The sequence below is a fragment of the Eschrichtius robustus genome, chromosome 9 (genome assembly GCF_028021215.1).
Source record: "Eschrichtius robustus isolate mEscRob2 chromosome 9, mEscRob2.pri, whole genome shotgun sequence".
Lineage (NCBI taxonomy): Eukaryota > Metazoa > Chordata > Mammalia > Artiodactyla > Eschrichtiidae > Eschrichtius > Eschrichtius robustus.
Window position 1 is genome coordinate 110,090,408 of NC_090832.1, and position 26,160 is coordinate 110,116,567.

At 31.0% G+C, this 26,160-nt stretch overlaps 1 protein-coding gene across 1 annotated transcript in view; it reads right to left on the reverse strand.

Annotated features, from left to right (window-relative positions):
* Positions 1–26,160, reverse strand: part of EYS (eyes shut homolog) — a 1,820,808-nt gene that overhangs the window by 1,642,433 nt on the left and 152,215 nt on the right. Inside the window, exons 8-9 of the mRNA XM_068550856.1 lie at positions 25,342–25,508; positions 11,727–11,987 (exon numbers count right to left, since the gene is read on the reverse strand). Coding sequence (XP_068406957.1) covers positions 11,727–11,987; positions 25,342–25,508 — 428 coding nt within the window. The remainder of the gene's footprint in view (positions 1–11,726; positions 11,988–25,341; positions 25,509–26,160) is intronic.

The window sequence follows — 26,160 nt, forward strand, 5'->3', positions numbered from 1 at the left end:
GACACTAAGTATTCAGAGCAATATGCCTCATTACTAGAGCCTGCAAATTCACCCAGGAAGCAAGTATCAAACTCTGTTAAATACAATAACTACATGTCACTCATTTAACTGTTGTGTACAGATAGATCTGGACACACACATCTGCTTACATTTACACATATAAATGTAACATAAATGTTTTCTATCAAAAATCTAATTTATTTAATAAACGTGATTGTTTTAATAATGAATATGTTTTATTTATTCACTTCAAAAATATGGCAATCTAGTCAATTCCACCAGTCTGTGAAGAAAATCATTCCTGACATGAGTACATTTAGCCTGTGAAGACAGTCTTGAAATTGTTACTTTTGAGCATAAATATTTCTCTTTTTATATAATTGATAGCATATTTTCTATAATAACGACTAATTTGCTATTAACTGCACCAAAAATGTAAAGCAAATAAAAGTTGTTTCCAGAAAAAATAATGGATAAGTATTCCTTGGGAAAATTCAAATTGTACATTTAAAAGTTATACTCTTAAATGTGATACTGACCCCCAGAGCAGTTGCATGTAGACTCATTGATACATTCTTCACATAAACTTCCATTTTGACGTGGTGGTTTGTCCCAGTACTTGGTTTTAACTGCTCATTTTTCAGGTTATGTAACAAAAACCCAAAGAATACAAGGTTGGTATATGCCGATAAGGCAGAAATATTTAAATACACAAACACACACACTAAGTTTTGTCATCTTAATGATTTTGTGTATTACTGGACATGGTCTATTATAAAATGCATGGTTTCAAAATAATTCATGTCTGTTAATATATTACACTTTCAAGTACCCAAAGTGATACTGACTTTTCTTTCTCCTCTATTCTCAAAAATATTAAAAATTAAATTGTAATATATATTACAATTTTTCTTGTCTTTGCCTATGAAAAGTATAACCTCAGCATTATTTGTTAATCTATTTTATTTTTCTGTCAAAAGTCAATAGATGTACTTCTTGCTCTTTTGGGCATTAAACTTTGAAGAGAACAAGTCTTATTCTATAGTAATCTTTATTTTTATTTTTAAAAAAATATTTTAAGCCCAAGATAGTGAATTAAATACATTAATATTGGTCTCACAATTTCAAATTATAATTTTAAATGTCTTATACAACTTAAAAATTGGCTTATATATATTTTAACTTGCATTATTATTCTTTAGCAGTTGTTTTGGTCTTATTTAGTAATCCATGTTAGCAGTTCATTGACTCTCCTTTTTGTTAATAACCTCTCATTTTTACTATTGCCTTTATGTTTAGTAAAAATCTTCCATATTTATTCTTCACATCACAATTTTGACTTTTATACTCATTCTACTAACTGCTTCTAATGGAGATTTTATTTATTCTCCTGTATTAATCTTTAGCTGTATTATTCTCATATGTTATTCAGATGACTATTCTTACTTTGCTCTCAGTCTTCATAACTTTTTGCATAGTGTACTGTATATTCTTTTTTTAAGAGAAGAAAACAATTGTGTCAAGCTAGCTTCTTTAATTTCTAGCAGATCTTGTACAAAAGTATACTTTCCTACTGCAATATTATGAAGTTTTCTTCCTCTATGTTGCAAAATTTTATGGGCCTCATATTGACCTTTATGTGAATTAATATAAGAAAAATCCTAAACAATCTTAATAGTTGCTTACAAAATAGTAGGTTAATTCTATTTTTTATCTTCTTGCCATTTCCTTGGTCACTATTGGAACTTACCTGAAGGTTTTTACCTGATAGACTGAATAATACAACGTTTTGTGCCCATTTAGTGCACCAATACTCCAAGAAGAATGGAGACATACCTGGAGTCATTGATATTCTCTGCCCCCAAATAATACACAGCATGTTTCCTATGTGGATGTGAGTTCTGTCTGTGCCTCAGGCAAAGTTCATATTGTGGGCTGTGCCTCATGCAGCCATACACTTCATGAAGGATAATGACTGCTAGATAAAATGCATGTTCTCAAAGAGAAATTGAGCCAAATTTCATGTTTTTCAATCTGCTAAATATAGCTTACGGAAATCCTGGCTTCTGCCATTTCATTTTCAGTAATATGCTCTGTTTTCTCTTACATTAATGAAGATACTATACTTCTCTTGGAGTTGATTTAAAAAGCCAGCAGCTGTCTATTAAGTAGACTTCAATAGGGAATAACATATTGAAAACTAAATTTTTATCATGTGTGCTCATAACTCTATTAAAATTGATAAAGTTAGAGTCTCTTATAATTAGCATCATCAATGATATGATGAGAGCCCATCTATGCTTCTTTGAAGATACCTAGACTTACAAATATAGCTAGCTTTAATTATGCCAATATAACTTCATTCATCATTTATATTCGGTGTACGAATAAGAAAGCCATAACTACTCAATGGTTTTACATATATAATTAATCTCTGTGACCTTATTTTATTTGATACCTTGTGCCAAGCTAAATAAATATGTAAGAGAAGAACAAACCTGACTTCATACTGGATCTATTCCTTTGGCTCTAACCTTTGTGCTCTGTTGCCTCTGCTTAGTCATGCTGGCTCTGAACCTTTGTAAAAGAATGTTGCCTTTAGCCTAAAATATAAAGTAGCCCATTCTCAAGGGCTACTGTGTCCCAGGATTGATATTTTTACATTTAAAAAAAACTTATTTGTTTACTTTTTAAAATTTATTTTACTTACTTATTTTTGGCTGCTTTGGGTCTTTGTTGCTGTGCCAGGATTGATTTTTAAAGGTATAAAATTTTCAATTCATATACAGATAAAAAATTGCAGAACAGAGAATAACATTTTTCTGGTTGGAGGTTTACAAGAACATCATTACCAGACCTACATGGACAGCTGCAAGAACAAAGGATTATCACATCCCCTGGAGGTCTGGCTGGCACCAAGAAGTTGGCAACAGCCAGCCACACCCCTCTCCTTTTATTATATAAGAAGCCTGAATTCTAACTCAGGGAAGATTCTAATTCTAATTGAATTCTAATTCTAACTTTGGGACACTAGTCCACCATCTTCTCAGTCTGCTGGCTTTCTGAATAAAGTCTCTATTCTTTGCCCCAAACAACTCATCTCTCAATTTATTGGCTTGTTGTGCGGTGAGCAGGACAAGTGTGGACTCAGTAACAAGTACATTTATGGAAGCATAAATTGATAGGTTGGTAGGTGGATGGATGGATGATAAATAGATAATGCATTATTTTGTTAGGGCACATTTAAAAATGCCTAACAGGGCTTCCCTGATGGTGCAGTGGTTAAGAATCCGCCTGCCAATGCAGGGGACACGGGCTCGAGCCCTGGTCTGGGAAGATCCCACATGCCACGGAGCAGCTAAGCCCGTGAGCCTCAACTACTGAAGCCCACGTGCCCAGAGCCCGTGCTCCGCAACAAGAGAAGCCACCGCAATGAGAAGCCTGCACAACCGCAACGAATAGTCCCCGCTTGCCACAACTAGAGAAAGCCTGTGTGCAGCAATGAAGACCCAACGCAGCCAAAAATAAATAAATAAATACATTTATTTTAAAAAATGCCTAACATTGACAGATTGTTTATGAAGCAATAAGTGTGGATTATTCTGTAGTTTATCATAATATATTTTAATAATTCACCTTTCTTTGTGTAGCATTCATACTGGAGGTGTTCTATTCCTAATTAAAGGAAAATGCAGTCAAATATTACTTTGAAAAGCAGGTTAAACTTTTATTTTCTCTCCCTCTTTTTAACATGTGTGTACTCACTGTCAGCATTTGATGTTTTCTGGGTGTGTCTTAGGTTTGGGCAAATGGGAATAACTTCTCTATGCCATATCTTCTGATGTGACACAGAAGATATGTCAACCTTTATTTTTCTGTTTAAAGATCTCACTAACATTAATGTACTCCTTTAAAAGAAAAGTATTTCAAAATAATTTTTGAAACTCAACATTCCTATATAAACACTAAAAAGAATGGTAGTTTGAAAAGTTATTATAGACCTTCCGGTATCTTTGATAAATATAAAATATATATTAAATTTAAAACAACAAAAGGACACATTGGAAGATTGGATATACTGTCTGTGTCATTTTCTAATACATTAGTTTTGGGCCTGAATCTCTGAAATATGACTCTGCAATCATTTCATTGTTATTTTTACTGAATAGTTGTCCATTTTTTAAAATAGAATTTAAATTATAAAAACATCAGTTTTTTATTCATGAGACCAGCCCAGGATTACCTTTAAGTTGTAGCCAAATAACAGAATATAGAGAAGTCACATCATTTTCTGAGGAATACAAAAACAAAATAGTTTTTCCTCTGTTAAATTTCTGGCTGCTGTTTTATAATACTTCTTAGATTTAGTCAGCATTTTTGAAGCTTGCGCAGATTAGAAATCTCTTAAGAACTGCCCTGACAGCAAGAAAAGCCCTGTTATCTTCTATTCATAAAAATGATTATTTTGGAGAGGCACTTTTCTTCAGTAGCTTTGGAAGCTTGTTTATATAATGTACCAACAGAATACGATTTTCAGAGAAATTAGAACGCTACAAAAATATAAAGAAATTATGCAGTGTCTACCCATATGGAAATTAATAAATAAAAGGAAATTCCCTAAATACACATATTCAGAATATTACTGGATAATCAAGTTGGATATGAGTGCAGAAGTAACTCGGTACTTGATGGAAAGATAATGTAATTTGAGAACTACATCATTTAATGTATAATGATATGCAGGAAAAAAAAAAAAAACAAAAACAGGAGCAAAAACTCCCCAGGTATGGCTGGAATTTACACATTATTTATCAATATTTTGGATGGTGACCAAATTGTCGTCACTGGCAGCTTTGGCCTCTACCCATCCTGAGGCTGCCTGGATAAAAACAAATGCTTCCTGGGATAGCAAAGCAACCAGGTAGTGAAATCGAAATTCTGAACCACCTCAAATATTCTTCCTCACCACTTCCTCACTATGCCTGTTGATATTATAAACACAGAAAATATCAAGTTAGAAAATATCAAAGTATTATAAACACAGAAAATATCATTTTTCTAACTGGAACTATGTCATTTTGATACCTAAATCTGTATAAAATAAAATACATGTTTATCTCAACCTCTGTTCTCATTTACTCTCATTTGGTGATTGCTCAGTTGCTAAATAATGGAAATTATTGTACTCTAGGCATGTATCACACTTTCATATTAACAATGAGGACCTGTGTATTATCCCAATCTCTGCCGATTATAGACTTCTTGTTGTCACTTGTTGTTTCTTATTTATGGGTACCTCGCCTTTCACAGGGCCTTTTAAATCTCGGTTTCACCCCATTCATCCTTCAAGGCTCAGCTCAGATAATATGTTCTCTAATCCCACAGGCAAAATTATTGACTACCCCCCAAGACAGAGTCTTCACTGAATTAAAAAATAAAGTTTCTATTTATTTTAAATTAAAAATTAGGACACAGAAACCCATGGAAATATACATATATTTTCAAATTGTTTAAAATTGATTTTTATTGGAGTATAGTTGCTTTACAATGTTGTGTTAGTGTCTATTGAACAGCAAAATGAATCAGCTATACATGTACATATATACCCTCTTTTTTGGATTTCCTTCAGTATTGATAAAACTATGTTATCCATGTACTTAAGATTCATTGAAATGAAAACCAAAAAAAAAAAAAATCCTACCTAACAAGTAGTAATAATTCTTTCTTTGAAAGAACTAAACATGCTTTGAATGAAGAGAAAAGAAAAATACCAAAATAAGTTATCAGTAACATGTTACCTATTTATGTTGGGTAGTTTCATATTGAAATTGGGAAACAGTTTTAAATTCTTTGTGATCTTGGGCTTTTTGATATTTAAATAGGGTTTGTAGTTTTGCGTTATCTTTGTTTGTTTGAATGGCTGCTGCTTTGTTAACTGGTTTATTGCTGTTTTTTAACTTCACTGAGAAAATGAAAGATAATGAAATTAAATAAAGCCTGGAAGAGTTAAAGGAGTCTTATATTCTAGTAATATTACTGCATCCTGTTAATGTGCTGGATTTCTCTTAGGAAGCTCAAGACCCCTTCAATATCTCATAACAGTAATGTGGGCAAGTAGACAAAAGGGAAATAGAATGCCAACCTATATAATGGAAAAATTGAAAAATAAGTAAGGTGCTTTATAGAAATTACTGTCTCGGTTGAAACAGGACCAAAAACTACTTTTCCTTCAGCTGCTTTGGCCCAGAGTGGGTGATGTTCATGCTTATATTTTTATGCCATTTTCTTTGGAATACTCCATGGTATACAAACGAAGTCAACATAAATGGTATATATACCAATACAAATATCTCATGTGTAAGATGAATATATTGGGTCATTTCTCTTGGGAAGTTAATTTCCATTGCTTCTGATGAAAAGCTGTTCATCCTCCTTATTACAAGATGGTTATTTTAAAACACTTTGATATAAATGTTTGACCTTTAGGAATCTAGTTCTTTTGGAGGAAATCCCAGATGTGCATACAATTAGAACCAATGTTGAATATTTTGTGTTGCCAGATCACTAATTAAATTCCTGAACATAACCTTTTTCTTCCTCAAATGCAACATTTAGTAAATTATTTTATAATTATGCAAACATTGTTTTGTATAGATTTTGCATTTTAATGAGTTAGGGAAAATCACAATTTAAAATGAAATCAGAACTTGAAGGAAAATTCTGGAGCTAAAGAGCTGCCATCCAGTCATAACACAGGCTACTTTCACTGAGGCTGCAATTCCTTTGTCATTTTAAAAGTCACATATTTTCTGTTTAATTATGTTTTTTTGTCTTTTTTGGAAGACGTTTCAATATAAATCCACAAAGGACAGATAAGAATCTTCCAGAGTGAAGAACATCTGTCTTTTTTCCATAGCATTTTCTTTATTATTACCTCTCAAATATGTTTCTATTGCTCCTATTTCGTTAGATCAGGCTTCAGGAAGCAAAAGTCCAAGGATCAATGTAAGCAGAACTATTATTCCCACTATTATTTCCCTATTATTAATAGGACTAAATATGTATTAATTGCTATATGAAAATAAATTGTTATGGGAGAATAATTATCTTAAAATATTTGAAGTTTTTGATTTGTTAAATATTTTGACCCCATCCCCATTTTCTGCTTTTTAAAATATTATCAGTATACAGAAGCCTCAAACTTAAAATATGATGGAATTCTATAAGTAGAGACCTGGAATGAATGGCTCAAATTGTGGGATAAATTGTGTGAATCATTTGATATCTCAGCTGTCTGAGCCTTTTGCTAAATTCTCTGTGACACTATATGCTTTATAAAATAAAAAAATAGGAACATAGGAACTGATAAACAGGAGTCAAAGATATTATAGGGCTAGCAATATCATAGGAAGGATAGATAGATAAATAGACCTAAAGATGATAGATACATACATATACATATATGTGTTTGTATATGTATATATATATATATATATATATATATATGCAATATAGACATACAAAAACATACATCTTTAAATACATTACTGTAAAGATATTTAACTTGTAGTTTCAGTTCCTTCCTTCATTTAAGTCATTTGCTGATCCTTTACCATAAAACATCTTTTAAATATAAAGGTGAACTAAAAATACATTCAGACAAATAGAAAATGGAGAATTCATCCAAGCAGAAAAGCTGAAAATGATATTCTAAATAGTGATTATCATACGTTTGGTAAAAGAAATCTGTTAGAAGTTTGGAGATATAGGAAAGAAATAAAAGAAATAAAATGGCACAATATGGATAAGTATAGATAAGTATTGAGTGTATAAAATGATAATAATGTCTTGAATAGTTTTAAATATATGCAGAAAAACATATACAAAATATGTACATATCTAGAGAGGGTTAGATGTGGTTCAAATGTTTAAGGTCTGTGTATGGTCTGGAATGTGGTACAAGTACTGAGTTTTATTAAAATATGGTAAGCTAATTAAAAATGTTATAACCCATAAGGTAAGCATGTAAAGAGTAGTGAAGGTGTGTGTAAATATCAATTAATATGGGGAAATGGAATGACAAAGTACGTAAACCCATCTATATTTATGTGTAAGTTTACATCTATGAAGAAATATAGGGGAATCATTCCATCAAAGACCCACGGGAGTCCGATATACAAACTGAAACATTTTTGTTCTTGAATACTACTTCCAAATATTTGGATTTGTTACATCTGAAATGGCACCTAAAAATCATTTTCTGAAAAAACTCCTAGGATTAGTCTTATCCTAAACTTAAATCACAGAAAAAGAAGTTTTAAAGAATATTCACAGACAATATATATTATGTCCAAATGTCCAAGTATTATTCTTATAAGAACTGTGATATGCTAAGCCAATAATAGCAAATAAGTCATATGAATCCAACACTCCTTACTCTTGTCCTGAATACATAGACTACTAACAAACTACAACACTGTTTCTGCTTGACTGTAGGGATTTTTCTTAGCCCCTTTCCCTTCAGACCCCCAGTAGCTACTTGTAATCCCCTACAGTTGGAAAAATTGTAAAAAGATGATTTCACTTCTCTATATACTTTCAAAATAAAAGAAAAAAATATACCAAATAGCAATTATCGATGACCTTGTTCTGTGTTAATGATGCAGTGACTGGAAATTAATAACCAAAGAATAAACAAAATTGTCAAGTTACTCAGAAAGCATAACTTAAAATGCCATATTGACTGATGGATGAAATTGGAAATCAAACCTGAAATAGCAGTCTACTTAGAAAACACTGCAAAAAAATTGCATATCAAATTTCTAGACTACAAGCAAACAATACCCCGAGTAAAATCTCTAGCCTCCAATTTTGCATTACCAAATAACAAAGAAAATGTGTTAATTTGTAAATTACCTAAGGGTTAACAAATAAATAAAAAGTAAAGAAAGCAAAGAGCAAGACATTGGAAAGTTTAATAAAGCTAGAGAAAGGAATTCTATAATTAAATTTATATAGTATTAAATAAAAAAGCAGAAAAAACTTGAGAATTGTTAAATATATGAATAAGTTCCTTGAAAATAACAATAATTGTATAAACTCTATTCTAATTAGAAAGAAAACAAACATATATATAAATCACAATAAAATTAAGAAAAACATTAATTCAGATAAAATTATTATTTAAAAGCCAATGATTTTAATAATTATCTCAAGTCATGTAAATTAGTAAATTGACTCAATAAAGCCCTGGAAAGTGTAAGAAGTTTAGAGAATAACTAACCTTCCTAAGAGTAATAAGCAGGAATATTTATTTTGTTGATTGGTTAGTAAACCCTAAGGAATTTTTTCATCCTTTCAAACCAGTTTATTTTAAATATTTCAGAGTACAGAATAAGAAGAGTTTTCCACATCTTTGTGTAAAATAAGCACAAAACTGTAACACTGAAAACAAATTTTCTAAAAACACACATAAACTTTTAGGGGATGATGGTGGAAATGGGACAAAAACGACTGGTTCATGGGAAATGAAGCACAAAGCAAAAGAGTAACCATGATCTTGAAGTGTCCTTCGTAAGTAAAGCACAAGCAACTGACAAAAGTTTTTAAATAAATATTTTAAAAATAAATAAATATAAACACACATAAAAGTCCATTATTGTATGTCTATACAAAAGTATTTAAAAATTATAAAAGTAAATAAAAGCAAATGTTACTCTATCAAATGGCTATTGTGCCATATTATTACTTCCCCATTTATTTCTATTTAAAATGTTTTAAATTGGAAATGGAAAGATTCCACCTTATTTATTATCTGCTTAATACCAAGCCAACACCATGTAGCATGGTGACACAAAGTCCCATGAAATTCAGGAGCAAGAAGACAGCCACTTTTATCACTAGCATTGTACTTGATCCTAGAAATTTGACCAAACAATACTATATACCCAATTAAGTAAATTTTTTAAATCTACCATTATTTGCAGATAATACTATTATCTCCCTGGAAAGAGATAAGTGAAAATGTCTTCATAAGAACTGTGATTAAGTAAAGACACATTTCCCAGAAGGGAAAAAAAAAAAAAAAAAAAAGATGAAAAGCCTGTAAAAAGTATTCCAAATATAATTTCAAATTGTAAATACTTAATTTTTTTGATTACGCCACAAAATGAAAATCAAAATCAGATACAACTTTGTGTTTCAGATTGGAAAAACTATCAGATGGGTATGGAATGTTTTTATTCCCAGCTGAGAAGTAAGTCATATGAATTATTTTTAGTATATACTAATGGTAAGTACTATGCAATGTGTGGCTTAACTATTGAAAAACGTGTATATAATATATATTGAATGATCATATAATGGATAACTGACTATTACAAGTCAGTCTTGAAATATAAAATAATAGATTGCTCATTGATAATGTGTATACATATACATATGTATATATACATATATACACAAATAATTAAAATACCAAATTACATTTTATCTTAGTAATGGTATTAGAAGAGTTAAGTTTCATCCTTTATTCTATTTTATGTATAATTGCTGATTAACATTGTATTTTCACTGAATTCTCGAAGATACCCTATGTGATAAAAACAGATGAATATATGTATATGTCTTTTCTAAGTCAGATACAACTATTTCAACAGCACTAGCACATTTTATGCTATCTTATTTTTACTAAAAACAAGTTTGAAATGTGAAATGTGAAGTAATGGGAAAAACTTTTTAGCAAGCTTACCAGAATTTGTACACTGAAATATATTTTCATCCTTAAAAAGCTAATCTGGATGGCCATACGTTTATTCCAATGATATCATCACTTCCATTTTTAGAACTTATCTTTTTAAGTTTCTGCCAAAAGCTTCAGCATATTACTTTAAATATAGAATAGGAATAATATTTTTTTCACTTTAAGATGGAAGTCCAAATAGCTTCTGGAGTTGGGTCTGCTAAATAAAATGGGATATCATACCGCATGAAACATTTTTTCATTATTTTACCTAAAGTTAGGTGTGATTTAAAAGTGACAGTTATGTTTTCTTCCTGTATTGTCTTTGTACTGATTTTTATAAGGCAATTATAATAAATAAGTTTTGAAATTATTATGAACATCACTTCAATGTAAGACCAAGCATAAAATCTCAAATAGCATAAATTTGAATGCTTAATCTCTGATATTTTTGTATCAAAAGCTGCCTTTTTACTATGTAGCCACTGTGAATTTTGTCCTCTATGATTTTACAAAGAATATAATATGGTTGTGATTTTATGGTTTTTTTTTTTTTTAATCTTATTAATGTGAGGGCATTAAACTGACCTCAGAAATACTGAAACAAAATTTTGTTTTTAAACTAGGAAAAACTTGGCACTCAGTTTGCTTAGGCAGCCAAACAGTAGGTTGAAGGGGGTACTGAAGCTGTTTAGGCACTATTATTGTGAGGTTATGGTTGCCTGTTTTCTCTTCAGACCTTTGACATGTACATTATATTCTTAGTGGTGCAGTCTGGCCTTAGCAGCCTCATTTGCATGAGCCAAAGCTGTGTAGTCAGCCATGTAATTGCCCGAAGAAGCAATCCTCTTATTCCAAGGGAAGATATTTTTACTTTGCCAAATGAGAAAGCAAGCTACAATACTGATCATTAGACACATCTGAGATACGTTAAATAAATGCATTAAGCACCTTATCCACTAGACAATTTGATTTCAAGAAATACTTGCCTGTAAATCCTGGGACACATTTGCCAAAGAAATAGCCACTTAAATGTGTACCTGTTGCTCCATTTCTGCAGGGCGCAGATTTACAATCTTCAGTTTCTATTTCACACATGTGTCTTTCACATCTTTGCAGAGAGCTACAACTGCAGGTGTGCAAGTGGGCCAGGCAGAGGCCTTGCACTGATGTGCTCTGGTTTCCTAAGCAGTCATCATCATTGAGCATACCGACTCTAAACACGTGACCAAGGAAACAGCTGCATCTGAAAAGCAAAAAACCCAATTAGTCATATAATTTAACAGGTTTAAATGTTTATCACATATTTACTTAAATCCACAGGATGAGAACATATTAAAGAAGGTTGTGTGGTGTACTTTTAAAATATTCTTGTAGAAGGTGTCCATTCTTGGCAAAATTTAATTTTGGTTATCGTGCAGAATGATGATTGAAAAGAACTTTGGCAACAAACAGATCTAGACTCAAATATGGGTCCTGCCACTTAACTGCTCTGTGACCTGCTGAGGTGAAATGACGGTGCGTGTGTGTCAGGATATTTGAGAAAATGTGCTGGAAAGTTCTCTAGCGTGAGTGCCTGAAAATTATGACAATTTTTGATAGTAGTATAAGTGCCCGACATTAAGCTTTTGATTACCAAGGCATTCATTTCAAAGACATTCATCTGAAATAAACACACTGCCAGCTACACAAGTACATAAAAAGCCAAGCCAAGCCCCCACCCCCCATGAACTTTCCCGTTTTAGAAAGCCCTGTTTGACCTTGATAAATAACCTTTTGTGGGGACCCTGCTTTTCCCTCCCTGCTCTTTAATTCCCACTTTCATGTTTTAAATTCACTAATAGAATGAACATTGAAACCACTAGGCACCCCACCACGGACCCCAATAAAGGCAGAACCCCAGGTCTTCTCTGTCTCTTTACCTGAGCTGCGACCTTGCTCTGTGGCCCAGGAGTGCCATGTACCCTCCTCCACAAACTATGGTAATAAAACTTGTTTTGTCAAAGTTCTCTGATGGTTATTGCTGAGGTGGGTCTTACAATCATGATAAGACCCACAAGGGCCAGTCCGGTGGCCACATGGGCTCCAGTTGGGGAAATGTCAGTGAGGGCTGCCACAGGTAGTGCAGGCCAGGTGAGGGCCCTGGGCATTCCTGGACAATGGCATCATTATTGATAGGTTGCTCCATCATAAAACAAGTTTGAAATATTTCATCTCATGCCTAAAACTAATAGGATTTTAATTAATACTAGGTTCTATTGATAGTATTCATTCATTCACTCCTATATTCATTCCGTAAGTATATGTTTGCATCGTCTATGTGATTGTCATTGACCTAAATGAGTTAATGCTGATGTGAACAAATTTCTGGCTTTATCTCAAGGAAGGCATCCTCTGCTTACCCTAATATTTATGACTCTAATAGGTTTTATTGCAAATGCTTGAGTATCTCAGTTCTTTAGTTGCCTGTAGTGTAAATTCTCTGAAGACAGGAACAATAGCTGTCTTATTCCCTCTGAATTCTTATCACCAGTATATATGCTAGTATATGCCAGTTCCTAGCACAGAGAGAGAACCCAAGAAAACTTGTTCAATGTGTAATGATTGAGTAAATAAATGAGGTGCTGGAAAGACACTCAGAATTTGCAGGGGGTGGGGAAGGTGATAAATAGATTATTACAATATCTCTGAGGTTAGATTAAGTACAAATATTCTGGGAATTAGAGGAAATTAACCTATCTTACACGATGGGATGATGAGGCAGGTGGAAAGTTATGGTATATTTTGTGTGTGTGTGTGTGTGTGTGTGAATACCATTACACATAATGGATTATTCAAACTCAATTTTTCACTGAGTGCAATTATTCATTAAAGATATAGATGAAGGGCAATGCCAAGTATTTTTCAGATAATTCTTTAAAAGCTATATTGGAATTTTTAAATATCTATATTTCTTGAGTACATGAATGCAATTCATTGAGCCATTTTAAATTTTTTAAGTATAGATTTCAATGATTTTGAAAATCCTGATGAGACTTTAATAGCATGCACACAAAATTAATTCCTACGGTAATTTCAATTTAGCCAATATTTTCTAGTAGTTTTTAATGTGGTTTTCTCTATTTCAAGATAATTGTGAAATATAGTCTGTTTCTTGTAAATTATTGAAAATATCTGTAGGTTTAATGGTGAGAGCCAGATTAGCTATCAACAAAAGAGGAATGTTTTCCTGAAGTTAGAGAGATACTGGTTTTTAACTTGTATTTTCTTCATTTCATATACACACATCTTTTGAGTACTTCAGTTATTTATTAAGTGTATTGAACAAATATTCTTGGGTCTTCTTTATATGCTAGGTATCACCTTAGGTAATGTGGATTATGAGATATCATTTTAATGATTATAACTTATATAATATACCACATTTATTCTTTTGGATATTGCATATATGTACATATAAGTCATAAGTAAAAGAAAGCATAAGGTGAGAAAGATACCTAAAATATAGTGAAAATTTTTGGTCTAAGTTGTTTTGATTTTCAAATATCCATTGCCAACTATTCAAAGGACACTTAAAATAATCATATAAACATGATAATGAGTTGAGAAGAGCAATGTCAAATCACTCTGTTATTATTCATGAAAATTAACCTACTGAACCTAAGTCATTACACTCATAAAAGTATATGATGGTAGGTGTTTGGAGCCAGCAAGAGTGTCAAAGTTCAGTTAATTCAAACCTTTCTTATTGTCACTGTAAAAAAGTTGGCCATTTAATGCAGTTTGCCAAGGATCACTGAGATTGTTAATGGCAGGCAATATAGTGAATGCTTTGATATATTCAAAGCACCAGGCTTGGCTCTAATTTTTCTTCTCTAACTTATTTTATAAATGATTTTCTCTTTTTATATATAATTATAATAAATATATAAATTATATATATATATCTCTTTATAAATAATTTTTATTTATAAATAATTTTCTTATCTGTAAAATCATCAGTACTAGATCTACTTCATAGAGGAGGACTAAGTATATTAATTACTGGGCAGGTTACTATGTCACCAGCTATATCAAATGTGCTTATGTTTACCTGAAATACAGTTATAGAACACAATTACTCCCCTTCAATGCCTTCTCACTTGCCACCCCCTATGACTTTGCAAAAAAAAAAAAAAAAAAACTAGGTAAACTCTAAACAACTGTCACATGGCATATAAGTCTGTCTATATTATGCCTGTTTTAATCACATTTTATAGATTAATTATTAATAACGCTCATTCACTTTGAAAAGTATTTGGGTTGGGATGGTAAATTACATGAGGTCTTCATCATATAGTTTCCACCTTGTTTTAATTTAATCAAATTAATAATAATTTGTATTCTTTTCTTCCTAGTCTATTTCTCTTAACCTTTCAGAGTCAAATTGTTGTCTCTTTTAAACAATACAGAATTAGGTTTGTTTTAGTTCTATATTTCAGCTATTTTAATAGATGTTACAGTTACTGTGTGTGTGTGTGTGTGTGTGTGTGTGTGTGTGTGCAAATGTCTGTGTCTATAAAATCCTTTTATTTCCTGTTTTACTCTGTGAATTACATTTTGTTTCTTTGTTTTATTAGCTTCTGGTGTGATTTATATCTTATAATTTGTAATATTTGTCAGATTCTGATTTTCTTTTAAATTTATTTAATCTACTTGGCCTTCTATTTCTTGGTTGAACAACTTCAGAGATTATCTACTGAAATATTGTTATAAAGATTAGAAAATTAGAATATTTATATATTTTTCCATTTAACTTTAGTTCATTATATCTTGTTTTATTATTTATTTTGCTTTTGTTTAAAATTTCAAATTAAACACTCAAATCTCCATTTGCTGTATTCCTCTTTAAAAAATAAGAAGATTGATACACCTACAGTTCATCCTAATGTGCCCTGTTTCTAAATTTGTTTGTTTGTTTTTTGGTATTATGAATGTAGTCATGATTTTGGGATTGTTTAACTTTATATCCACATTTAAATACACTCTACACTCATCTTTAATTCACTTCTGGAGCTTTTCCCTCCATCATTGGTAGGATTCTTGTGCTGAACAATAACTCTTCCTTCATGGGAAGAGGTCAAAATATTAAGAGGAGACTGGAAGAAGTTGATTCCAAGCCTCATGGATGACTTTGACGGGTTCAAGACTTCAGTGAAGGAAGGAATTGCAGATGTTGTAGAAACAGCAAGAAAACTGGAATTAGGAGTGGAGCCTGAAATGTGACTGAATTGCTGCAATCTCATGATAAAACTTGAGACGATGAAGAGTTGTTTCTTATGGATGGGAAGAGAAAGTGGTTTCTTGATATGGAAATTACTCCTGATGAAGATGCTGTAAAGATTGTTGATATTACAGCAAAAGATTTAGAATATTACATAAACGTAGTTGATAAAGCATGGTCAGAGTTTAAGAGGATAGACTCCAATTTTGAAAGAACTTCTATTGTGGGTAAAATGTTATCGAACTGCATTGCATGCTATGAAGAAATCAGTACTGAAAGGAAAAGTCAATTGATGATGCAAAATTTATTGTTGTCTCATTTTTAGAAATTGCCACAGACACCCCAGCCTTCAGGAACCACACTGCTCAGTCAGCAGCCATCAGCATGGATGACTCTCCACCAGCAAAAAGATTCAGATTCACTAGTCTCAGATGATGGTAAGCAGTTTTTAGCAATAAAATGTATTTAAAATAAGGTGTGTACATGGTTTTCAGATATAATGCTATTGTACACTTAGATTTACAGTATAGTGTAAACATAACTTTTGTATGTACTTGGAAACCAAAAACTTCCTGTGACTCCCTATATTGCGATATTCACTTTATTGCAGTGGTCTGAAACTGAACTCAGCATATCTCTGAGGTGTGTCTATAGTAATTTTTTTAAATTATATAAATCTTTTTCTTAGATTTTTATTATGAGATCACCTTTTTTATATAGTCTAATTTAAACTGATTTAACAAAAAATTATATTGATAAAAATATAAAAGCAAAGGAAAATAACTAAAAAATATCAGTAAAAATGACTTTAATCATAACATACTATACATGAAGGTGATTTCACGTAAACCCATGTATCTATATGTAAATTGCACAGAGTGGTAATTCTTCCAAAGTTCTTCCCTATTTCAACATAAGAGTTTTTGCTACAGTTGGCAACAGCCAACTGTCCCCTTCAATTTGCTTATCTTCCCATGCTTGAGGAAACTGGATCTCTTATTTCTGGACTGTAAATACAGCCCTTATACCCTTCAGTATTTAGTTACTACCTTTCCAAATTGATAGTCTAAACCAACTTAGAGCAATATTTTCTTTTTATAATATATTTCTGTCTGACTCATATTTCTTGTCTTTATGGCACCCTTTTTACTTCATATAATAGAATTTATAGGTATAACCTATCTACACATCTAATAATGTAAAAAATCAAGATGATGCTCTAAGTCTGATATAAGATGATACAAAAGGACACTAATTTGTAATTGAATGCATTTATGTATAAAAAATACATCTTTAGTAGAAATGACTGAAGTAGAAGATATATTGAAGTGGTTAGCTGTTTGCACCCAAAGGCAGAATTACTATGGGTGAGGCAATTATAATTGGAGACTGAGAATTGTAGTTTGGTATTAGAAATTCAAAGCAGGATGATATAATGTTCCAAAGTGGTTAATAAATTTTAACAAATTCCTGAATAGAACATAATATTTTCTTGGTAAACATAAAAGTTTCATTCTTGGAAAATCCAATGATTATTAACATTTTGTAGGAATATTTTGTGTCAGTAAGTAAAATGAAGTTAAGATCTTGACTCAGATATTTATTGCAAGGTTTTATATACATACATAATGTATGATGAGACTCTTGGAAATTGTAAAAAACATGGAACACCTTTTTTTGTTCAGGTGTTCACCAATCACCTGCTAAATGCCAGTTGTTGCAGCCAATTATACTAAATATTAGAATGACCCTAGAAATTTCCAAAATGTCCCCAGAACACAAGATCATTTCTTTGAATGATCATTGACATAAAATAAATTTCTCCAGTTTACTAAAGCATTCACCATTTTCACCTAATCATGTACTAGTGTGCCAAGCATTTTGTTAACATTATTAATAATATGCATATATATGCTCATATATGTGTACATGGATACACAGTGCTAAAATAAATGGCTATTAAGTTGAAAGCTATTCAGTTACAAGTATATCAGTTTTGTAAAAACTGTCAAGAAAATTACAGTGCTCCACATATATTTTTTATAATTTTAAAATATTCTTATAATTTCATAGAATTTTTACTTTGAGAAAATAAATTGAGCTAATGGAAAACTTCATGAATAAGCTAATGGAATAACTCTATTATTAAATAAATTAAGTTGATTTATATTTAAATTTGAAAGAAGTGAATAATATGCATGAAAGGACAAAGAAACACATTAGGTGAAAGTTTCTATGTTGAAAATATGGTCTCAGTATTAAATATTGTGATTTAATAGTTTTATTCACCATTTAGATTTTTAATAGAAAAATATTCTAGAAATAGAAGACATTAAATATATTACTCTACGTATTGCTCTGAGTCCTAAGATTATGGTCCATATGTCTTATATACAGCAGATGCTCCATTAATATTGTTTTACTATGTAATCATAAAACGTATCTTAAAATTGGGTGAAGCCCAAGAGAAAGCTCATCTTAAAAGCTTTGAATAAATAGCTTCAAAAAATTCATAGTCTTTGAAGATAATTTGAAAAGCAATGCAAAAAAAGTTAGACATATAAAAAGCTATCTAGATATTATGGACTAAAATAAAAATATGGCCCAGGTAGCACAGAATCATCTAATATGCATAAAAACATTTTTATTATTTGACATATGAAAAAAGCATGAAAAGTCATAGAGCCTGAAGCTATAATATAGTCAGACTTTGACTGTATATGCTTAACACCATATTGGTTTGCTCCCAAAAGAGAAAAAAAAAAAAGATACATGAGAGAGAATTGTGTATACATTAGCTAAGTTTCAACCCATACTATAGTTGAAACTTAATTATACAAAAATGCTTCCTTTAAGTTTATTATAATTAATTTTGGCATGCATATGGACAGTATAATAATATCTATTTTGGAGTTGCTTAAATGAATTAAGTAATGACCTCTATATCATTTTACTATAAAGCTTAAGGAAGCAAGGTGATCTCATTTTCCAGTGGACAAGAAAGAGGAAAAAATATATCAGTGCATGTAAATGCAATAGTCAAAAGGATCCAGCCACTAGAGAAAAGGTGGTTTACTGCAGTGGTCCCCGACATTTTGGCACCAGGGAACAATTTCATGGAAGACAGTTTTTCCACGGATGGGGTGGTGGTGGGGGGAATGCTTCAGGCCTGTACCAGGCGGTAATGCGAGCAATGATTGGGGCAGTAATGTGAGCAATGGGGAGCGGCAGATGAAGCTCTGCCCACTGTCCTGCCACTCACCTCCTGCTGTGCAGTCCAGTTCCTGCCAGGGGACCCCTGGTTTAGTGCTACCAAGACTAATCAAAACCAAAATTACATACATACATACATACATACATACATACACACACACATACACACAAGCAATAAGCCACTTTTATATATAGTCCAGTTTATTTTTCTTTTTCCAAAAGTAAAATGTAACACAAAAACTTTTGCAAAGTTTGCAGGTTAAACCAAAAATTAAAAATAAACAGAAAACAAGAAATTCATATCTTAATAAAAAGGCACTGATATCACGGCAAAAATTACAATAGTCTTAGAAATTAATAATCATAAGACTTCTTGTTTCAGAAATAACTTTTTAAAACACGAGTAAAATATATTTCTGTGGCAAATTCACATAAATATATGTTTATACAAGCCTCCTGACTCTACAGACATAGGTCTTGAAACTGTATCTGCTTTTATCATGGACCTTTAGATTTTACACTTTGAAATAGGACTCTTGCTTATGACTGAAAAATAGTGGTTTTGGTTATACTTAGCATTACATGGACAATGTGAAACTCCTAAAATAGACTGTAGAGAAACAGGTTTAATTTAAGTTTCCAGAAAGAAAGCCATAAAATTCAGTGCTATAAAACAAACTGCTTGTGTCTTTAGAAAGTGAAAATAATAGTTATTTTAGTAGTTTAAAAAGATATTTGCTTTCTAAATGAAATGAAATGACCATGAGATGTGTTCTGAGGAGAATATTAATTTACCTATGGATGGTGCATTATCTGATCTCATTTCCACAACATTTTGCACAATGTTTTCTAATTAGGGAGTGCTCAATAAATGTTTGATGAGTGTATGAATGAATTGATTTCATTTTGTTATATGTCTGGTAGCAAGTAGGGATTGGTGACTTGCGCATAAACTTGAAGCTTCATACATGCGTTGGAGCCATGAACACTTCACAGTCTTTCCTGGTTTTCTGAAATTATGATCCCATACTTGGCAAAAACTATCTGGAAGTCCTGAGGGACAAAACTTTGATGGGATTTTTTTTTGTCCCCATTAAGTTTTTCCAAATTCCCAGAAAATATTTTTGAACATTTTAGGGCAAAACTGTGGTCAGGCTCAAACCTGAGTTAAATACTTCATTTACATTATACACTTTAAGCTGTACTATTATGAAGTATATATCAATAGAAAAATATTTTTGCATGAATGAGCAACCATCTGTTAACATTATTATTATTGTTGTTATTTTGTTGTTTTGCTAGTGTCATTCGTTTGAAAGAAATCCTTAATTTCTATTACAGTACTGTAATTGTTTGGCTTTATAAGTTGTACCTTGTGAGTTTAGTTTTATTTATTTTATTTTTTAAAATTTTTATTGGCATATAGTTGATTTATAATGTTGATTTATAATGTTGTGTTAGTTTCAGGTGTACAGCAAAGTGAATCAGTTGTACATATACATATATCCACTCATTTTTTTTTTTTTTTTTTAGATTCTTTTCCCATATAGGGTTCTCTGTGCTATACAGCAGGTTCTTATTAGTTATCTATTTATATATAGTAGTGTGTATATGTCAATCCCAACCTCCCAATTTATCCCTCCCCTACCATCCCCTCATAACCATAAGTTTGTTTTCTACATCCATGACTCTACTTCTGTTTTGTAAATAAGTTCACTTGTACCCTTTTTTTAGATTCCACATATAAGTGATAGCATATGATATTTGTCTTTCTGTTTCTGACTTACTTCACTCAGTATGACAATCTTTAAGTCCATCCATGTTGCTGCAAATGGCATTATTTTGTTCTTTTTAATGGCTGAGTAATATTCCGCTGTATATATGTTCCACATCTTCTTTATCCATTCCTCTGTTGATGGACATTTAGGTTGCTTTCATGTCCTGGTTATTGTAAACAGTGCTGAAATGAACACTGGGGTGCATGTATCTTTTTGAATTATGGTTTTCTCTGGGTATATGCCTAGGAGTGATATTGCTGGGTCATATGGTAGTTTTTTTTTGTTTTTTAAGGAACTTCCATACTGTTCTCCATAGTGGCTGTACCAATTTACATTCCCACCAACAGTGTAGGAGGGTTCCCTTTCCTCCACACCCTCTCCAGCATTTATTGTTTGCAGATTTTTTGATTATAGCCATTCTGACCAGTGTGAGGTGATACTTCATTGTATCAATAGTGTAGTTTTAAAAGTTCTCCATTTCAAAATCATGGAGATATTTTTCTACATTTCTTTCAGTTACATCATAATTTTTATTTTCCTTTTAACTTTAGGTCTCTGAACACATTCAGAATCTGATCCCAAATAAAGTATAAGGTTGCAATTCAGTTTCATCTAATAGTAAGCCATTTCCCCATTATGCTCTACTAAAGAACCCTGTGTATTCTCATTAAATTATGGCTAAACTTCTTATATATAAGGATCCCATACGTACATCCTTGTTCTCAGAGGTCTCTGTTGGCCCACTGTTGGTTTTTAAAATGACACCACATGGGGTTTGTAGTCTGGGTATATGAAATCCCACCCCATTACTCTTCCTTTGCAAAGATGATTAAGCTATTTATAAAATATTATTTTTGTATACAGCTTTTAAAACATGTTCATTAGTTTCTAAAATAACATACAGTGCTTTGATATAGCACTGAATGTGTGAATTAACTTGGGAAGAATTGGTATCTTGGCCAGTTTACGGCTTAATATCTAAGTCAAAGGGTTATATTTCAATGTGTTCAGAACATCTATTATTTTCTTTTTTTAACTGAAGTTAATAGAGTAATAGAGTTTTTTATAGATAACTTGAGCATCTTTTGCAAGTTAAATCTACAATTTTGTATATCTTTTGCTATTATAGTAAGTGATATACAATAATTTCTAGATATTATGACTGATATATAGGAATTAACATTATATGAATTATATATTAATTTTAATTTAATATGAATTTTATATGAAGTACTGCTATATGAAGTATTTACACTTGTCATCTTTGCTAGGTGCTAGTTTAGTATTAATTTATGGGACAATGTTAAGAAGTCATAAAATTATTGGTAATTTTAACTGCAAAAATTGCAAGACATTTTGCAAATAAAAGAAAAATTACCATAAACAGAGTGAAACACAGTCAGAAAAAATGCATTTATATTACAGAATAAAGGATTTTTTTTATAAATAAAAGATCCTGAAAAATAATTGTTTTATTAAACAAATATTTACTGATCTGTCATTTGTGACTGACTTCTTTACCATAGCATAATGTTTTCAAGGTTCGTTCATGTTGTGGCATGTATTAGTAATTCATTACTTTTTATTGCTGGGTAATATTCCATTTCATGAATGTAATGCATGTTATTTTCAATTTATCATCACTTGATAAACATTTGGGTTGTTTTAACTTTTTGACTATTATGAATAAAACTTTACAAACTTTAATGTAGAAGTTTTTGTATAGAAATATATTTTCATTTTTTTGAGTATCTACTAGAAATGGAATTGCTGGGTTTTATGGAAATCTATAACTCCCCTTTTCAAAGTACCCGCATGCACCATTTTATATACCACCAGCAGCATATGAGGGTTCCAATTTCTCCAAATCCTCACCAACACCAGAATTTTCTATTAATCTTTCTTTTTGATCATGTTATTGATAATAGGGGGTATAAAGTATTATCTGTATTTTAATTTTCATTTCCATTATTTTGTCATTAAATAAGTTAGTTATGTTTGCCTCTCTCTTTTTTAATTTCTTACTAGTTTGAAGAAGTTACATTGTATCTTCTTTTTTTCTTTTTGTTTTTGATTGTTTTTATCATGAAAGGGTGTTGGATTCTGTCAAATGCTTTTTTTCCTCTGCATCTATTGAAATATCATGTGTCTTCTTTTTCACCTTTATTAAATCGACATGACATATTACATTAATTGATTTTAGAAAGTTAAACCAACTTTGCACTTCTGTGATGAATCCCACGTGGTCATGGTGTATAATCTTTGTTATATGTTACTGGATCTGCTGCGTACAATTGTGTTGAGGGTTTTTGAGTTCAGATTAATTAGACATATTGGTCTGTAGCTTTACTTTCTTGTGATGTTTTTGGTTTTGTTATCAATGTAACACTGGCCTCATAGAATGAGTTGAGAAATGCTCCCTCATTTATTTTTAGAAGAGTTAATAATTTCTATTATTTCTGCTTTACATGTTTCAAGTATTCCCCAGTGAAGCTATTTAGTCCTGGATATTTTATAGTGTGCATCTTTTGTTTGCTCATTGAATTAATAATTGAAACTTTTCACTTAAAAAAACCAGCTATTTAGATTTTCTGTTTCTTCTGGAGTCAGTTTCAGTAGTTTATGTTTTTCTAGGAATGTCTCCATTTCTTCATAGTTACCGAGATTTTTGGATATACAGCTGTTCATTATGTTTCCTTATAATCTTTTTTCTTTCTGTAATTTCAGTAATAATGCTCTCTTTATCATTATTAATTTTAGTAATTTGATTCTTCTCTCTGTCTTAGTATAGATAAGGATTATTCATTTTGTTAATCATTTCAATGGATAGACGTTGGTTTTGTTGATATTCTCTCTTCTTTATCTATACTCTATTTAATTCATTTCACTCTACAGTTTATTATTTCCTTCCTTTCTACATTTTCCATCATGTTAAATTAGAAGTTTAGGATATTGATTGAGATTGTCCTTGTTTATTACAGCTATAATTTTTATTCTAACCACTGCATCACCTGCATCACATGGGTTTTGACATGTTGTGTCTTCATTTTAATTAATCTCAATTGATTTTCTTATTTCCATTATGATTTATTTTTGATTAATTGACTTATATGGATTGTGTTAATTTCCATGTTTTTGTGAATTTATCAAATTGCTTATTGTTTTTGATTTCTAATCTCATTTCAGGGTGGTCAGAAAACATACTTTTTAAAAATTTCAATATTTTTAAATATATTGCAGCCTGTATTAATATATGATCTATCTTGGAAAATGTTCCATGTCTATTTGAGCATAATGCTATTCTGCTGCTGTTGACTGGAGTGTTTATCTACTCATTCTACTTGATTTATAATGTCATTCCAATGTTCTGTAGACTTGATGTTCTCCTGCCAACTATTGTGTCCACCACTGAAAGTGCAGAAATGGAGTCTCCAGCTATCCTTATTGAACTGGCTATTTCTCCCTTCAATTCAGTCAGTTTTTATTTCATGCATTTTTGGTCTCTGTTGTTAGGTGCATATGTTTATAATTGCTACATATTCTGATGGTTTGACTCTTTTATCATTATAAAATATTGTTCCTTTTCTCCAGTGAACTTCTTTTCTTTTAGAGTCTATTGTTTTGATATTAATATAGAAATTCCAGCTTTCTATGGTTGTTGTTTGAACAATATATCATTTCTCAACATTTTACTTTCAATCTGTTTGTGCATTTAAATGTAGAGTATGTCTCCTATAGACAGTATACACTTGTATATATCTAGAAATTATCTTGCCTGAAAAATCTCTCCTTTTTATTGGATTTTTAATCCACTTGATTGTAATGTTATTATTGATATAGTTGGAATTATGTCTGCCATTTCCTTTTGTTTTGCAGACATTTTGTGTCTTTTTTTAAACCTCTATTCTTCTGATACCACTTTCTTTTGTATTAAGACAATATTTTTGAGGGCAAAATTTTAATACCTGTAATGCTATTTTACTGTACTGTTTTAGTTATTTTCTTAATAGTTGCTCTGCAGATTACCGTATACATCTTAACATATCAGAATCTGTCACAAATTTAATTTCCCACAGATACTAACTTAATTTTAATGTGATAAAATTATTTCTATATAAGCCTATTCTTTATCAGCCTCATTTTTGTTATATTGTTATTTATAATATATAATAGACATATCATAACATATAATAACTATATATGTATATGTCTGATGCATGAATACCATTTTAAACAAAAATAAATATTATTAAATATTATTAAATATTTCAATCATGGCTTATCAGTACAATTATAATATTTTGATAAATAGGTGATATTTTTTGTTGAAATGATGAATAAAATACCTGGATATATTAATTTCCTCTTCATAAATAGCTTCTTGTTGACACCTATTTTCTTCATAGTCAGTTGCGCTTTCCAGACACATTTTGCAAAACCATGTGGAAGTACATAGGCACCAATATCCCTTATCATCTTCTTTAATCAACCAACTACATCCATTTGCACATATCTATAAAAAATAAGAAATAAGACTTTTGTAAATGTCCATTATATACTAAAATATTACAATTATTTCTGTTTGAATTTCTTATTTTCCCTATGTATTAAATTCATGTGTTTTTTTAGCAAGGATGAAAAAAATTCACTTTTGATTTATATTAAAATTGTTCCCAAGAGTCAAATTCATTTCATTCTCAAATTATAACAGTAATACATAAATTGTAAAAAGTTAAATAGATTGATATCCACTATAAAATTGTTGAATTTTTTTAAGCTTTTATTTAAGTCAAATTTTTATACACATTGCTAAAATGTTAACTGTTATAGTGGAAATAGCATTATATTGAGAACCAGATCCATGGAAAACCTGTTTCCTTTATCACTAAATAGCTTTTTCTCCTTGAGTGAGGTATTTGGATCTGCCTTTGAACTGACTGTAACATTTTATTGCATCCCTATGAAAAATTAATTAAGTAAAATTCTAACACTTTATTTTATATTTGCATGGAAGTCATAATTATACCTATTCTTAAAAAAAATTATCACTTTAACTATTTTTAGAGATCTTACACAGATATGCCCAATAGATTTACCTGAAAGAATTAGGCAAACTTTGCCATCAGAGAAGTGCACGTCTTATGGAAAGCTTAAACTCAGGCATA